This window comes from Trematomus bernacchii, unplaced genomic scaffold, assembly GCF_902827165.1.
Source record: "Trematomus bernacchii unplaced genomic scaffold, fTreBer1.1, whole genome shotgun sequence".
In the NCBI taxonomy this organism is placed as follows: Eukaryota; Metazoa; Chordata; class Actinopteri; order Perciformes; family Nototheniidae; genus Trematomus; species Trematomus bernacchii.
The window spans coordinates 4,698,896-4,717,701 of NW_022987469.1; the positions used below are offsets into that span (position 1 = coordinate 4,698,896).

At 44.0% G+C, this 18,806-nt stretch overlaps 1 protein-coding gene across 1 annotated transcript in view; it reads right to left on the reverse strand.

Moving 5' to 3' along the window:
• Positions 1–17,333, reverse strand: part of LOC117493894 (receptor-type tyrosine-protein phosphatase gamma-like) — a 537,521-nt gene extending 520,188 nt beyond the window's left edge. The window contains 1 exon segment of the mRNA XM_034144481.1: positions 16,912–17,333. Coding sequence (XP_034000372.1) covers positions 16,912–17,005 — 94 coding nt within the window. The 5' untranslated portion in view covers positions 17,006–17,333.
• Positions 17,334–18,806: the final 1,473 nt, after the last annotated feature.

The following is an 18,806-nucleotide window of genomic DNA, read 5'->3' on the forward strand; positions in this document are numbered from 1 at the left end:
GGACTGCTAAGCCATTGACACAGTGCTAACTGTGCTAACTAAGTTGCTAGAGTTTCCATATATCAACTCTAATATCAGCAGATGGCCTTGCATACATGTATCTCATAGCAGGAGAATGTCTGCATTCACACACAAAATACCTATTGACAGTATACTCCGGGTGATTTGCCGGTCAGTCGCGAAACGTAATTACATTATAGCTGGCGTAGCGATCTAACACACGGAGCTAGAGCTAGTTTTGGTCAGAAAAACATTTTTGTGATGCTACGTTGCTAGCGTTTAAATATATCAACTACAATGTCAGCAGATGGCCTTACATGTTTGTCATGGCAGGAGAATGTCTGCAGTCACACACACGGAATACTCATACAGTATACTGTACTGTGATTTACCGTACATTGTGACCGTACATATACTGCATGTAGCTAACGAGGCTAGCTGTATGCTAGCGCAAAACAATGTATTCATGCAAGTTACATTGTATGACCGAACGTAGCAGAATACCCGTATACGATTGCAATTATAAACACGTTATTGCTAGCCTAATATGAACCACTAGCTTTTGTTCATAGTAGTTTTATTACACTGCATTATAGTTGCCTTTCCTCCAAGCTAACGTTCATATCGTGTTAGCTACCAAGGTAAACAAAGCTAGGTTAGCATATTAGCAGGCAAGCTGTTCATTACACAACTACTACTAACGAGTCTAAAACAACTAAGTTTCTCTAATATTTTGTGATTTGCATTTGATTTCGTCCAGCCAGATCCTGGCGGACAATCCATGACGGGGAAGGGATTCTACTACTACTGAGGGTGCTAAAAGGCACCGCACCGACTGTGCGCAGGCAAGATGCGAGGAGGAGGAATGGATGATATACCGTGTATATATGTATATTTATGTTCATTTTGTACATTTCTAAAAATAAAGTTTAATGGAAATACTTAGTAGGCCTATCCTTTCTTCCCTGAATTCATATATAGCAAACCATGATTTGATTTCTCATCAAACAGTAGTAGTTTATAACGGGTAAAAATAACTTACTCTTTGTTATGAGAGTAGCTCGTAGGCCACAACGGAAAGACAAGGAGACATACACGAGTTTACAAAACCACGGCACATTTATTGTGGTAAATGCAGAGATAGGTGGTTGAGAGGATCGCAGAGTTAGTCTTCCTGCAGCCGCTTTGGAGAGAGACTGTGTCCGGAGGTGTCCGTGATCGTGCTGATTAGCCTCTTCAGCTCCACCCCATCGTAAGACAAAGGCCCTGGGGCCGTCACACTCTTCTATAACAACAGTTACAAATATATATGTATATAAAATATACCGCTGTACCGACGCCATGATAAGACTGATGTTACGCTGAGAGCAGCCGGGAAAAGCACTGACATGGGCGCAGCCTCTGGTGGTTGACTAATCAGAACGAGTGGCCGAGCTGACCAATCGGAGCACACTAGGCTCACAGGGAGGGGGGGGCAAGAGCTCCAACGAGTCGTTTAGTGGAGAAAGTGAATACTGCTGAATACACATGCTTGACAGAGATGCTGTATGCGAAACCAATGTGAGTTTGGAAAATTGCACAGTATAAATCTATTTTAGTATACCTCAACAATGTAATTATGATCAGTGGAAATGGCCATGACATGGGCCCTTTAATGTCTGAAGTTCCTAATGTTAAACATGTCTGATGGAGGTACAGGTGGAAGCAGGGGCGGATCTACGGGGGGGCTGCCCCCCCCACTGTAGAGCCTTGCCCCCCCAGCTGCTCCCCTAACTTGTGTGTCCCTAAAACTGTACTTGTAGAAACAAACCTACACTATGTCCACAGGCGTCTCAAGCAACGAAACAAGCAGTTCATTCATTAAAAGTGAATCATTTTAAATATCATCTTAGGCCCGTTCAAAACGTAGCTATGTCCCTGCATGAAACTGCAGAGCGGCGTTCACAGACCGCGGCTCACAGAGCTGCAGAGAGGGAGCGAGCTGTCCCAGCACCTGAGGGTGGATCAGCTTCCCCTGGGAGCCTTTCCCCTGCCACTGGTTTTGTTTTACTAAGGACGAGAGCTTGAAACTAAATATGAATAAAACGCTACCGTTTGAATCGATAGCGTTTAACAGACGGTCGCTGTTTGGGACGTTACGTTACAAAATACTACGCAGACAGCGCTAGCTGGGAGATCGATCACTTTGCTAAACTATGTGGTACTATTAAATCCACGTAAATTACACATCACAGCAATGAGGCCAGATCAATGAAACCAGGATACATCCTTTACCGTCAAACTGGATCTAAACACAGCTGCCTGTGTGCGTTTGATAAATACTTTCTGATTTTATATTTATTATAGGCTATGCTACTTATTAGCTGCATGGCCCTAACGTGTCAAGTTATACAAGCATTTGTACCAGTGCTTTTCACAAGTAGACTCTTGCAGGCCAGAGGAGCTGGAGTGAGTCAACAACAACACAAAGACATATCTGAGAAGTGATCAGGATGAGTAGAAAGAGGAAAAGAGAGTACACTGAAGAGACCAGGAGGGTCAGAGCAGGAGGAAGAGGAGGAGATGGAGAGACCAGGAGGGTCAGAGCAGGAGGAAGAGGAGGAGGAGATGGAGAGACCAGGAGGGTCAGAGCAGGAGGAAGAGGAGGAGGAGATGGAGAGACCAGGAGGGTCAGAGCAGGAGGAAGAGGAGGAGATGGAGAGACCAGGAGGGTCAGAGCAGGAGGAAGAGGAGGAGGAGATGGAGAGACCAGGAGGGTCAGAGCAGGAGGAAGAGGAGGAGATGGAGAGACCAGGAGGGTCAGAGCAGGAGGAAGAGGAGGAGATGGAGAGACCAGGAGGGTCAGAGCAGGAGGAAGAGGAGGAGATGGGGAGACCAGGAGGGTCAGAGCAGGAGGAAGAGGAGGAGATGGAGAGACCAGGAGGGTCAGAGCAGGAGGAAGAGGAGGAGGAGATGGAGAGACCAGGAGGGTCAGAGCAGGAGGAAGAGGAGGAGGAGATGGAGAGACCAGGAGGGTCAGAGCAGGAGGAAAGAGGAGGAGATGGAGAGACCAGGAGGGTCAGAGCAGGAGGAAGAGGATGAGATGGAGAGACCAGGAGGGTCAGAGCAGGAGGAAGAGGAGGAGATGGAGAGAGACCAGGAGGGTCAGAGCAGGGAGGAAGAGGAGGAGGAGATGGAGAGACCAGGAGGTCAGAGCAGGAGGAAGAGGAGGAGATGGAGAGACCAGGAGGGTCAGAGCAGGAGGAAGAGGAGGAGGAGATGGAGAGACCAGGAGGGTCAGAGCAGGAGGAAGAGGAGGAGATGGAGAGACCAGGAAGGTCAGAGCAGGAGGAAGAGGAGGAGATGGAGAGACCAGGAGGGTCAGAGCAGGAGGAAGAGGAGGAGGAGATGAAGAGACCAGGAGGGTCAGAGCAGGAGGAAGAGGAGGAGATGGAGAGACCAGGAGGGTCAGAGCAGGAGGAAGAGGAGGAGATGGAGAGACCAGGAGGGTCAGAGCAGGAGGAAGAGGAGGAGATGGAGAGACCAGGAGGGTCAGAGCAGGAGGAAGAGGAGGAGATGGAGAGACCAGGAGGGTCAGAGCAGGAGGAAGAGGAGGAGATGGAGAGACCAGGAGGGTCAGAGCAGGAGGAAGAGGAGGAGAGAGAGACCAGGAGGGTCAGAGCAGGAGGAAGAGGAGGAGATGGAGAGACCAGGAGGGTCAGAGCAGGAGGAAGAGGAGGAGATGGAGAGACCAGGAGGGTCAGAGCAGGAGGAAGAGGAGGAGATGGAGACATTAGTGAAGAAGAAGAAATGTATGTGAGGAATAAAGATGAAGTGTCAGAAAGAGGGACAGAGGCAGGGATCAGGAGGCAGATGAAACTCCAGCTGGACCACATGTCTAGTATGTTTTTATTCTTCTTGCATACATATTCCATTACAGCAGCACAATCTAGCGGCTCTTAGTATTGACAAATATGTATTGAAATGTGTTGCTGCTCTCTTAAGAGATTGGTGATGTCATTTGTGTACTTAATTATAACTAAGTACTTTTACTGTACTTACAGTAAACAGAATTCTAGGGTATCATGAGTATTTTCTGCTGTTTTATACTATATTTTAGTTTGTTTGTCTGAACACCTTGTTTCTCTTGTGCATTAAGAACACTTGTGTTAGGGCATGATTTAACAATAAAAAGGTTATACAGTACTGTCCACCCTCCCATGCCACCCTGGCATGACCTCTTGCCCCCCCTTTGCCACCCCATGTAAAATGTTCTAGAACCACCACTGGGTGGAAGTGATGACAGACACTGAGGAGTCCTTGATAACTGGAGAGTGGAAGCTTTATAAGAAAAGGTAAATGTTGCGATTAGAACTTGGAACCCATTTTTCCAAACAATGGCATTGAATGTAACTGTCAGAAGTCATGCCTGGCTGCTCTGCAGGTGCTGCTTTCTCCTCATCAGAATCTAATTCTCTCATTCCCTTTGCAAGGAGCTCGGCCATTTCTTTGTTTCAAGTCCAGTTTGTAGTGGAGAGGCCTGTTTATGGGACAGCTGAGTGGCTCTGGGATGGCGGTGCAGAGGGGGGGGGGGGGGGTTTGTTGGTCGGTCTGGTCAGACTAAAACATCTCAACATCTCCTGGATGGATGGGCACATCATTCTGTTCAGACTTTCCAGATAATGTGTTACTAAGGCTTTGACACCATATTCCCATTTAACGCTAACATGAGATTGTCATGATTAGGCAGTATTGACATTTATTGACATATTTTGGTTGGATTGCCATGGAATTTGGTGAACACATTACCAATCGGATTAAAGGAAATCATTTGGTTATCTCACGTAAATATCCTTTCTGCTTCCATAATTAAGTCCACTGTTTGCAAATGTTTCCATGCTTACTTGTGCCTGGAACTAAAGTCATATAAAGAAGAAAGTCGACTGACTTGTAGCGTGGCAAGTCCTCTGGAGAATTGGCTTGGAAATTGAGAGACAAACACAACACACACGTTCAGATCCGACAGCTCCAAGAGGAAAGATCACCAAAGAGCAAAAGAGCTTAAAGCTCAACAGAGATGTAGGATAGAGAGAGAGAGAGGGAGAGGTCACTGGAGATTAAGAAAGACGAGAGAGCATTGCTGTTTAAACCACCTCCCCCTGGAACCAGGACAAATTGGGCTGAGCTCTTGTCCCGTGGCCCCCAAGTGCCTATCTCTCTCCTAGGAGGGAAACCAGTGTCTCCCAAGCATTCAAGTGGAAAAACCAACGCTACTGCAAGAATTTAATGAGGAGGGCTGTGCACTGTTCTGCGCTCGGTGTGACACAACACTTCTTGGCATGTACTGATTCTCTCTCTCTCTTTTCTTTATTCACTTCCTTTATTCCCAGTGCCTGCTCTGGAGGGATGGAGCAGATATGCAGGTTTAAAACCAGCCGGCCCATCAGTCATCTCTGTCTGTACTAAGTGGTACACACTTTATCAACTCTCCATGCACCCAGTCCACTGTGCACAATGGGAATTATGAATATTCACCTTTTATTGGGTTGTTAGAATAGAGCAGCTAAGACTTGTGAACAGCGCAGTTCAAATGTATTATTACTTTATGTGTAGATTGATAAATACACCTTTTTACATAAAGCATTAAGTTTGCATTTTGACTTATTATTGCATAGAATATCGTCATTTTAGTTTCTTTAGTTTATGTTTACAAACTACCTTTTCTCAAAATGCTACTAATCCAATGAATGAACTGTATGTATATGTGCAAAAGATGCAGACATTAAAAGACAGTTTGGGTTTTAGGTCAAACACATGACATTGCACTTGTGCCCCTCTTCCACCTAAGCGTTCTACAGCAGAAACACAACTGAGGCTCCAGCATTGACTTTAAACTGCTGAGTGGCTCGATGGAGTCGTGCACAACACAAGAGAAACTGAGCTGGAAAGAAGGTTTGTGCTTCCTTTGTAAATATTTGATCAAGGTACAAATCATGGAAGCCATGAGATTGGAGTGCAGGCACTGACTTTGATTTGGGAGCTGCTTGTACATATTGGGAAAGGAGGATATTGGGGGGGAGGGGGTTAATTTAAGAGTGGGAGGCAGGAGAGGCAAGTCAAGGGGGTCTCTGTTGAAAATGGGGGGGGGGGGGCTGATGGATGAACATTCGCCCTGGCCTGATTGAGTGGTAAAACTCAGATGTCTTGGATGAATGCCTGCTGTGGGGTGTGTGTGAGCACACACATTTCATCCTTTTCTCCTTTATGTACAAAGACCTTACTTTTACACCCTCAGGAGAAAAACATAATTAAAACAATAAAATGTGCTTTAGTCATGAGAACCCAGGTTATCTAAACAAGAAGAAAGTAAGAGTTATATCTCCTCCTGTGAAGAGACTTGAATGCTTGCTAACGTTAGCTAACCTGGCCATCATAAGCTGATCACAACAGACCAAATAGAGATCTCCTTCCATTGGACCATTATTATCATTATTATTATTATTATTGGACCATGAATGCAAACATGCTAAACAAATGCTCCCGTAATAGATAAATAGGACTTGAGGTTTAACATGTGTGTTCTTTTGCATTTGTTTGAAATGTGTGTCCACCTGTAGGGCTCTCTCACTGTAGCCAGATCTCAGCAAACAACCTGCTGAGTTAAAGGCGATGATCAGAGATGGAAGGAATAGATGAAACTAAAAGAATAAGATACAAAAAGATTCAGGCCGTATAAAGTCAGAGTTAGATTTCGTCTCAGTCTTTGTCTGAGCCAATGGCTGTAAATCTTCATGAAATGATGATATTATATTCATCTGCCCGTCAACAGCCAAGGAGGTTCTAACAAGCGTCCTTATTTGTCTTCAACACTTTGCATCTTCGTGCCGACTTTGCAGAATATCCTGAATTTAAATTGGCAATGCTTATTTCATTAATGACTTACTTTGTGAGACCTTAACACTGTGTGTGTGTGTGTGTGTGTGTGTGTGTGTGTGTGTGTGTGTGTGTGTGTGTGTGTGTGTGTGTGTGTGTGTGTGTGTGTGTGTGTGTGTGTGTGTGTGTGTGTGTGTGTGTGTGTGTGTTCAGCATTATAATCCAGGGTTACATAAGCATGTTAATGTGACCAGAGCGTCAGAAACCCAGGGGGCAGCAACAAGAACCAAACACTGCTGTATGGAGACAAAGGAAGGAAAGAAAGAAAGAAAGAAAGAAGGGATAGAAAGGGAAGGGAGATGAAAATAAAATAAATAAATAATGGAGAGTGACTAGGACTACAATTGCTACGTATAAAAGTAAGAAAATAACAAGGGAAGGACAAATGGGACCCAGAGAACAGAAAGAGAGCAAAGATCTAAGGTGGAAAAAGGAATGCACAATAAAAAGAAAAGCAGAAAAAGGTGGGACTAATCAAATAGTTAGAAGAGTAGAAAGAGTAGAAGTCCTAAACAAATGAATGAACAAACTAAAACCCTGGGAAAGAGGAGAAAAGGGATAAGGGCAACGAAAGGCAATACAAAATGAAAAAGGAGAGATAAAAAATGTACATAAAAAATGTACATAAAAAATGTAGCGCGTTCTTTTAAGAAAAGGGCAGAAAAATGAAAAGAGAAAAAACAATGTGGGAATAATGGATGAATTAACAAAGGAAAATAAAGAAATCAGCACAAAAGGAACTAAGAAGAGAGGTAGGAGGCCAAGAAGAAAATATAAAGTTAATTAAAAAGCCGACTTAAGTTCTCTGAAATGTGTGGCTGCTGTCTCTCTGGCACTCCGAGGATCAGAGGAACATAGTGACATTTCTCTCACCTTTCTCATGGAGAAAGCAGCTGCTTCCATTCCACTGTCAGCCGGGATGACTGATGGGAGTCGAGTGAAGTGCATTTCAACATTCAAAATGAGAAAGCGTTGTGGGAAATGGCAGGAACACCATCTACACCTTTCACTGTGTATCGGAGAGCTGTCACAGCGCAGAGTGAATGGCCACCTATCGAGCCTGACAAAAGAACACAAAGTGTCTGAAAGTCCTGGGAGGGGCGGGGGGGGGGGGGCATGGCCAGAAGAACCCCCACCTGGCAACTGTCAGGAATATCCCATCAAACAGCATCTTACAGCCTCCAGAACCATTTGCCGGTGTCACAAGTTTCAATCAGGGGGGGGGGCAGCAACCCTCTCTTTGGCTTTTGTCCTGTCCATTTGTTTTCCCATCTCATCTCTTCCTCCTCTCACCTGCCGGTGTTTGTTTGGTGTCAGACTCCATGAAGGCCGACAGCCTGTCAGTCTCTGCTCCTTTAACACACCCCGGCCACACAGTGACACACACACTCCCCTGGCATCCCGCTTAGCAAAATGGAAAAAAAGGGCTTGGCTTTGCACACCTCTCCACTCTCATCAGCATCTCGTGCTGTCTCTGGGTCTTTCTCTTTGTTTCCCCTCTCTGTGTTCCTGCCTCACGCAGCCCCAGCCTGCCGGGGGTCCTGCCGGGGGTCCTGCAGCAGTGACTGCTGTACAAGAAGTTTGGAGACAAAAGAAGTGGACAGGCTTTTTTGCCGGAAGAACTTCCACTCCATGCCGTTGCTGTTGTCTCTAGGGCTTGGTAATGCTTGATTTCTTTAGTTTACCAATATCAAACTTGTTTTTGAGATCTCACTTTTACAAACATGTGTTTGAATAAAAACCCTGGATCAAATTAGTTCATGTTATTCAACCCTCCTGTGGTGTTTTTTTTGACCTGCTTTAACTGCTCTACATTAACTCAAAAAACATGATTTAAGGTTGATTCAAGCTGTAAACAGTGTCTCAGACTACTGGTCCACATGAATAACTGCAGGGAATATACAAAGAATGGACACTGAAAATGTATTCCAAAATGTACAAAGTTTTGGATGTTTTGGATGTAGGTGTGTGCTCTCTAGGGTTACCCATTCATTTCCTAACCGGGACAGGTTTTGACCGGGACACCATGTGTTTACACATTTGTAATTTTGTATATGTTCAAATGCCTACTGTGGAGGATATCATAACCATGACCTTGAAGCAATCCAATTTAAAACAGGAAGGTTAAAAAGGGTTGCACCGCCCAGTGGAGGAACGTCTTCTCTGCTGGCCTAAACACTATCAGAATCATTCTTTCATTTTGTATTCAATTATTTCCAATAATCTATTCTCTTCATTTTATAGCTTTTCTCTTTGAGTGGATTAATGGAATCATTTAAAATATTCTTGGGGAAAGAAAGAAGGATGGATTTGTGTACAAATAATAAAACGTATTGGTGAGTAATTATACTGAGACTTTTATTTAAATATGTTTTCATTTTATGAAGTAAATATTGATGCTTCTGCTAGAGAGGATATATGTTGTCAGCGGTGGCTTCAGTGAAAGGAGACTTGTTCACTTGTGTTTCCTGCTTAAGTAATGGCATTGATTCTGTCTGCATTAGAGATCTGTCTGTGATGCAACGCCCTGTTATTCTGCCTCTTCAAGCTCTTTGCTTGTAGCTTGTCCACCTGTAGAGGCAGCAGCAGACAGCTGTTCTCACACAGGACGCCTGGTGAAGCCTGGGACCCAGCCCATTGAAACATTTCCACTGTAGTGGACATTTTGTTAACATCTCCTTTTACTCTTTTGAGCTACTCTATCAGTCTCTGCTGCACCGTACAGAGGACATCCTGTGTACCCATTTCCAGTCATATGTCATTGGTTAAAATTGCATGCTGGGAAATTCCTCTTTCTTTTCATCCAAAATGTCCGGCATACCAAATCAAAATGTAATAGAAGCAGGAGGAGAAGTCCAATATTGTTGATTAATTGTTATTTTTAACATGAAAATCATATATGTCGTTGTTTATGAAATAACAGCTGTTTTATAAATGCCCATTCTAGTGGATGTCAGGACCGCCTTCATGGACTTAATGACTCAATATTGTTGCAGGAGACGGAACTGAAGTAGACATTTTCTGCACCAGATAGTTCAGGGAGATTGAGATGTTGAGCTCTCAGATGATGAGAGAGATGAGGGTTTCACACCTGGGATAGAAGAGGGTCAAGAAGAAGGGGGGGAAGATGCAGGAGGCTCCATGAGCGCACAGATACAGACAGAGAGACAGATAGGGACGAGCTGGAAAGACATGGCTCTCTGTGGGCCAAGAGTAGCACGTATGTCTTATTGTTGTTTTTATTTGAAGTGGAGCCAGGACAAATGAGAATTGCCTCAGGAAGGCAAGCTTTGTTTCTATGAGCAGGTCAAATGGAGTCCACATCCATAAAACTAGTCCAGATGACCCTACAGCCCGTGCCGACTGGAGTCAATGAGGTACTTCCCACTACATTGACTACAAAGTCTTTGAAGATCTGGAAAGATTCACCAAAGACCAAAGTAGTTTTTTAGTGACCAAATAAACAGCAAAGTTCAGATCAATTACTTATTCATGTTTTAAATAAAGGTGAATGTATTCTTGTGTCAATACGTTTCATAGTTTATCTGTTCATTTTGTCTGTCTTTTCAAAACTAAAATGGTCTTGACGTCCTCTACAGTGGACTAACTGTAACATTCAACAATTAAATACAATTTTAAAAAGTCTAAATTGCAAAGATAAATGTAACCCTAAATAAAACCCTTCCCCCCGGGTTCCCAGGAGGGTACGATACCTGTCTGTCAGCAGCCAACAGACAGGTGGTCCGGCAGCCGACTTGATTAAGACCATGACATGGAAGAATGGAGACCGAGAGATAAGAGAACAAAGTGAGAGGCTGCTGGGGAAGAGGGCGCTTTGTTTTCAGCATTAACCCATTAAGTGTGAGAGAAACAGGCCGGACCCTCCGTCTCCTCCTCCGTCTCCTCCTCCGTCCTCCTCCTCTGTCCTCCTCCTCCATCTCCTCCTCCATCTCCTCCTCTGTCCTCCTCTGTCCTCCTCTGTCCTCCTCTGTCCTCCTCCTCTGTCCTCCTCCGTCTCCTCCTCTGTCCTCCTCCTCTGTCCTCCTCCGTCTCCTCCTCTGTCCTCCTCTGTCCTCCTCCTCTGTCCTCCTCCTCTGTCCTCCTCCATCTCCTCCTCCATCTCCTCCTCTGTCCTCCTCCTCTGTCCTCCTCTGTCCTCCTCCATCTCCTCCTCCATCCTCCTCTGTCCTCCTCCATCTCCTCCTCCACCTCCTCCATCTCCTCCTCTGTCCTCCTCCATCTCCTCCTCCATCCTCCTCCATCTCCTCCTCTGTCCTCCTCCATCTCCTCCTCCACCTCCTCCTCTGTCCTCCTCCTAAAGGTGCACTGCAGGGCCACCAGAATAAGAATTGATCCAAAAGATATGATGAAAAACAGATGAAACCCTAAGAGGCACGCTCAGCTGATCAGACTCTGCTCTTCATATCATCATTACTGTTGTTCTCATTATCACACCTATTTATCTTTACTTTCCCCCTTTGTGCAAAACACCAACATTTCCCGCCAAAAATCGATAGCAAAACAGAAGGGAATCTCTCTCTCTCTCTCTCTCTCTCTCTCTCTCTCTCTCTCTCTCTCTCTCTCTCTCTCTCTCTCTCTCTCTCTCTCTCTCTCTCTCTCTCTCTCTCTCTCTCTCTCTCTCTCTCTGGCAGCTTCCTCCTAATGTCACGGCGACAGCGATCAAAGCAGCATCCTACATGGATAACTGCCTGAACCCCCACCCATCGCTGCTGCATCTTACACACACACACACACACACACACACACACCACACACACACACACACACACACACACACACACACACACACACACACACACACACACCACACACCACACACACACACACACACACACACACACACACACACACACACACACACACACACACACACACACAGTATCTTTTAATCAATCTATTAAGGAGAGCCTGGATGTGTTGACAGGCCCTCTCTGACTGATAAAGTGACCCGTGCAGTGTTTCCTGGCCACAGCGGGGCCAGATAATAGCTCGGTGAGCCCTGAGATGATGATGATGATAATGTTGGCAATCGAGGGCCACGGAGCATATCCAATCCCTTCCCTAAATGTCAACCTTCTCCCCATATCGCTGCGACACCGGGGCTCAGAGAAAAGGCTTGTGACAAGGAGGCCTGTTTAGAATGGTTAACAACCCCCCCGTCTCATTTGCTGCTGCATTTAAAACAAGCAGGAAAGGGGAACGTATGTGTGCATAGAGAAAGAAGATTTTAAAAAAAAATAGCAAAGAAAAGAGACAGAGATGGATGGAGGGAGGGTGGTGGGTTGGTGGGGGGGGAGGAAGATGTGCTAGCTCAGGCGCTTGTTGTGAGATTACAATGACTGTTCTGTTTTTCCTCCTAGCCATCAGCGACAGGGCCCATTCATTTTCACAGCAGAGAGCGACAGATTGAAGGCCAGACATCTCTTTCTTTCCCTGTCTCCTCTGTCTCCTTCTTTTCTCTCTTTCTCCCTCTCTTGTGTGTTTGGTTAACCCAGGGCTGATGACAGTGACAGCGGTGTGATGCTTCAGCGCCGATACCGCACGCCGCAGACGGAGAAGAAAAGTGATGCTGTGTGTCAGCGAGCGGACGCCCCGCGGTGCTGTGCAGTGCTCTCCATCCCAAAAAAAAACAGATGTTTGCGTGGCTGCAAAGCGGCCATTATGTGGGCGACTGGGGGCGTGTTGGCAGGGCCGGGTCACTGTGCACACGGCACCAGCTTCCTGTGTTTCTAACGGCTGAATGACTGCGGGTGTGCTCTGCAGCGAGCTATGACATTATTAAGGTGGACTCCTGAGTAAACAATGCACTCTATTCTGTGAAAGCTTGGAGGATAAAACGCTTACCCATGCTCGGCCAGCACTACAGGTGCTGAGGCCGTAATAACAGCTGAAGAATCACAGGGAGCTGCTTCAGAGGGGAGCTCTAGGCTTTAGGAATCAGCAGACAAAACCAAACTGAATATACGTAAAGAAGAGAAAAACGACTGCTGCCATTCTCAGGCAGCATCTAATGTATGTTCATCTAAAAGGGGGTGAGAATATGTACCACACTTATTTAAGATGATCAAATAAACAAACAAGACAAGACTAAATTATTCTCAAATAAACTCAAAAACTGAAACGTTGACTTGAATTCAATGTTTTATGTCAACAGATTTCACATAACTGTATACGGTTAGTTAAGAGCAATAATATTACATTTAAATAAAAAATGTTAGGTTCAACTCAAGATTATTTATTAAAGTCAACATTTTCCAGTGTTGTATAGCAGGACTTTAGTTACATGTGAAACGTGGTTTAGACACTGTATGACACTGAACACGAGCCTGACTTTCATCTGAGACTAATCTTAAAATGATCATAACTCCTTATAGTGAAACAGGACCAACAAGCAGATACGCTATCCTTCCTGAATCTATTTATATGGTATCTTATTTATCATTTAAAATGGTATGCTCCATGTATCTTTTCTGACTTCTCGTGTGATTATCTGTTTCATAATGTGGTTTGTTGTACTGACACTCATTTCTTGACACATTTGTATTGTAACTAGGGCTGTGGAATTAATCGTATTTTAATCTCGATTACGATTTTGGCTTGCAACGATTACGAAAACAACGTAATTGAAATAAAACGATTATTATTTTTATTAAAAAAAAAAAAAAATTAATTATTATTATTTTTTTTTATTTATTTTTTTTTTGGTTTTTCAGTTGAATTATACTTAATGTTCAGGGTAATCAACTGTTAAAAACATACTGTTCACATTTTTGTTTCAATAAATGGATGTTTTCAAAGTAAATGGATAATCGTTTTTAATAATCGTGATATCAATTATTGACCAAAATAATCGTGATTAGGATTTTTGCCATAATCGCACAGCCCTAATTGTAACCATGTTAAATAACCAACCAACTGGCAAAAGACTGCTGCGGGGGTGCAATTATTTACGTATTGTTTTGAGAGAAATATTTTAACTATGCAATCAAATACTTAATGAATCAATACACAAAATGTGTGTGTATGGATATTTGGGTGTCATTTTAGAATGCTTATACAAAGAGGGAATCTTTTCAGAATGTGACTATTATCCTCACTTATACATGTAAAATAAGTCGGTCCAATCAATCAGACATTTCTAAAAATGAATTATTTATTTTCCATTTTTATATCTGATTATACATCATCAGCCACCAAAGCGATCCACATTTGCATGTGTCCTACAGATGACATGTTTTCTTATGGAAAGCAGATCCTGCATTTCTCTGTGCTTCTCCAAGCCAATCTCCCGGATAAGAGTCGTATTTATAGGAGAGTGGAGGGAAGGAGAGCTGAGAGCCGGCGGAGGATGATACCCAGCGGGAGAGAAGCACACTCGTCTGTTTCTACATCATCCAGTCACCAACACCAAGCTGCTATCATTACAACGAGCCGAGGGGAGGGTCAGGTAAAAAGAGAGGGAGGGATGATCAATGTTTCAGGTCCTTACCCGCTGACATGGCCTTGGTGACAGTGCACAAATCCCCAGAAAGTCCTCATGTGGCTGAAGCCTCGCACCCCGGAGCTGAATATCAATCCCTCTGTCCTTCTGTCCATATTCCCTACATTTCCATAGCTCGTATTTCAATGGAACACATTTTTCCCAAACCAAAGAGATATTTTTGGTTTGATTTGTTATCTATCCAAAGTATATAAAGTGGCATGCAGCTGATCATGTTTTTCAGTTTTTTTTATCAAAGTGTATTAAATCATTACATGCATCTGTTTAATGTGTTGTGTTTTCTTTCACTGAACACACTGAAACCAGATGGTTAAACCTTCTATTAAGACAGGTTTTATATGATATCTTTACTCAAATGTCTTCATTTATTTAGTTTTATTCATATTTTATATTTTGTCTGTGAAAAAAAAAGAAAACGCTACATTTTCTAGACGAACCAACAATCTTGTTTTCATGAGCCAGCACAAATAAATACATTCTCAACATGAGGGGAAAACGTTCTCTCCATCTGTCTACCTCCATCCCTCACAGCTCTGTCTCTGACTGCCGGCTTACTAACTGGTGGAATGCAAGATGAAAAATATCAAGGGAATGAAGGGAAAAAACCCAAACACCCCAAATGTTTAACATGAACACATTTCATATACACGTACATATTAAAACTGTGAGTGTGTGTGTGTGTGTGTGTGTGTGTGTGTGTGTGTGTGTGTGTGTGTGTGTGTGTGTGTGTGTGTGTGTGTGTGTGTGTGTGTGTGTGTGTGTGTGTGTGTGTGTGTGTGTTTCATGACATCTCTTCAGCTTCATAAGAAATATGGGAGCTAATAGGCGAGGTGAAACTAGGCTAATACTTGGACTAAGCGGCTCCGATAAGGCGTCGTGTCTGACGGCTCCAACACACACTCACAGAGGGTTTGGGGGCCAACAAGGGTCCACAATGCAATAGAGGGTCCATTTATGTACATCTTAAGTCTTTATTTATATTGTGTTTTTTAAAAGAATGATCACTCTGGTTTTGTTCACACTGCTTTACACACCACTTTAAGAGCAGTGCTGGGTCATGGATATCGGTTCAAACTCAGGGCATCACACAACTCTTATACACTGTCAAGGCCTTTCTGTTAATGTTCATTTTAAATGTGCAATGTAATCATTTTACAAGCAAACAATGACAGTTCTGATCTCCTCTGCTGCTCCGCACACACATAACAGATGCACGTTCTCTTTTTCTTTTCCTGTGCGTTGATTTAGTTTGAGCCTGAAATCATGCCCTGTGATAAAGATATCGAGTATTTGGTTTGAGATATTTGGATATTAACCTTTTTGTTCTCCATATTGTCCATATTGTTAGAACTCTATATCTGATAATATTGATTCATATTGGACAGAAGAGGCTCACAGAGTTCCTCTGTAGAGTATGATCAATATGTATATGAATCCAGGCTGCTTGTATAATGAACATGAGAACATCAGAATAGATGTGTTGGAGCGGACAGCCAGTGAGTGTGTGAGATATGTATATGGTGGATCTTTCACAGCTGGGGGAATATACAGACCCTCTGGTCAAGGTCAAATTTGTTTGAATGGATTTATTTTCCAGTTTGATACATGTTTTGTTCCTCTTCTGGTTCTGGCTCCTGAAGGACTTCGGACCTCACAGAGAGGGCTCTGAAGGCCCCAGGAGGGCCAAGGAGTCTTTGATTTAGCAGAGGGTCCCCATTTGCAAAATTCATTTGAAATAGTTCAAATGTATTATAATAGCAGGAGATTAGCCCAATTAGAGACATTTTGTATCACTCTCAGATCTTATTTTTAGTGGATCTCCTGTGAGGGTCTACATGACAACCAGACTCAGACATGAGGTCTGCTGTCCCCTCAGTACAGATTTTGCCTCAGCTGAAGTTTGGGGGTATGTGTGGTGAGTGTGTGGAGCTTCACAGCCCGGCTGTCTGCTTCAGGCGCGGAGATTGCGCCGCCGGCTGACAACACATCACAGATCCTCGCGTTTGTATCCACGCATACAACTGACCCAACTACCAACCTGCCCATACTGCTCATCTAACGGTATCAATCCCATTGTATACTATTTCCCAGTTTGATTGCTTTTTGCAGGTTGAAAAGAAAATAAATAAAATAAAAGGTGGAACGGGAGAGAGGGCTTCCACGAAACAGGAGAAAATACGCTTATCGTTACTTGTGGTACGGACATGAGGAGGTTCACACAGGTCAATCAGCTGCACACAGATCCTTCCACGAACTGTCGATCTGCGTCTCTGACTGTTTCCATCGACGTGCCGGTGTCGGCGAAGCGCGTGAAGCCAAAAGGCAGGACATATTCCCAGCCGGTCACCCGTTACAGTACATCCAATGAAGCCACTTGACTTTATTCTAACAGCCTATAATAGATGCGTGTCGTCCGGACACTGCCACATTCCTTCATAGACGGGAGCCACAGAAACAGCAGTGTATGAAAAACTTACCGGGATGACAGTCGGCCCAGAGCAGCACGCAGGCAGGCAGGATAAGAGAGAAAATCCACCAGCAGCAACAACACGATTGCAGTAGCCTCCACATTGTAGTAAGGTGCCCGTCGACATGCAAACAATAAGCAGCAACAACTGTTGAGTTTCTCCCTTTAGCGGGTAAATCAGCGACGCCTCCGCTGCGTAAAAACAGCGCCGGGGACACAGCGCACAGCGGTGAAGGTGGAGGGCGAAGAGATGTTTAGAGGTCCAGGAAAGAGTCTTTCCGTCCCAAAATCCCCCCGATATCCCCGGATCTGAACATATCACTCTGGTACCGGTGGTTACGGAGGAGCGTGTGCATGCGGCTCACAGGAGACTAGCAGCGCGCTGCCGCTCTGAAAGAGGCGGCGGTAGAGGCAGCGTTCGGCGGGCACGCAGAGAGGGGAGAGTCGGTGTTGGTGTTGGTGATGGAGTGGTGCTGGAAGCTTTCCATTCCTCAGACCATCCAGGAAATAGCGCGTGAGCCCAAGTCTGGCAGAGACTTTAAAACAGTCTTGATGGGAGAGAGAGGATGAGAGAGAGAGGATGGAGAGAGAGAGGTCACTCCTCCGGATCCTAGCGCCGGCTGCAGAGCGCAGGCTCCCAGTATAACATGCACATGTCCCATAATAATAGGTTATATGTCAGACATGTTCTCCCCAGGGATCATCCATCATTTTGTTCGTGTTAATGACTCCAAAATAGATCCGCATTACACTAAAGCATCCCCGTTTCTCTATCCCAGAATATGTGACCTAAGGGGATCCCGCGTGGAAGGACTGAGTGTAGTCCTTAGGCCAGATACATAATGCATCAATTAATGCAATGCAAGGTGAGGTAGTCTCCACTAAAAGTTAACTAATGAATGGTGAGATGTTGTATTACTATCACTGAATGCAAGCAACATGTCTGTGGTCTGTTATCCCCGGAGGTGGGAGAAGTATCTTGTACTTAAGTATAGGTAGAAGTACCAGAGTGTAGGAATACACAGGAAGTCCTGCAATAAAAAAAAAAGTAAAACTATTATATAATAGCAAAAAAGTATTAGCATCAACATTTACTTAAAGTGGACCTATCATGCTATATTTGAATAATATAGTGTAGGACCATACCTATATAAGGCATATTTATACTTTTTTCTTTTCAAAATACCAAACAGATCATGCATTTTAGCCATGCCTCATTTCGCTCAATTTGAAAAATGTTAGCTCTGTTTTTGCAAGGGCAGATTCAGTGAGAACAGCACCATCTACAGGCCTGGCATATGTACTACAGCGTCTCCAGCGCTTTCGAACGGCAATGGCCGTGGTTGTCTCCTCCTGATTGGTGGAGTTGGCCCAATAGCCGTAGCGCCACTGTCCTGACGTCAGGACAGTGTTCAAATCTGGATCAGTTTTTATCAGATCCGTTGCAGCCCCTTTTTTAGAGATTTGGGTATGGAGGAAAATAGAGAGGGTTGTGTTTTCTGACACTTGGTGAGTTCCCTGGAACACCGGGGACACATATTCATGTATAAAAGACGTACAAAAGTGCATTTTGCATGATAGGTCCCCTTTAAAGTAGCAAAAGTAAAAGTAGTCATTGTGCAGATTGGTCCATTTCAGAATAATATATATGATATGTTTTGATTATAATTATTGATGCATTAATTAAAGTCTGATTTAAGAGTTGATTATAGTTCACAGCATTAATCCAAATCTATAAAGTAACCAAAGGTATTAACCTGTTAAGCCCTGAGCCTGTTTTTCAGGTCTCAGGCTCGAAAATGACATTCCCAGAACAAATGACCATATCTTCCCTTCTAAAAGGGTTAAATTAATAATCTTTATTCTCAAAGTAATGATAAACCTGTGAGTTGGATGTAGAAAAGT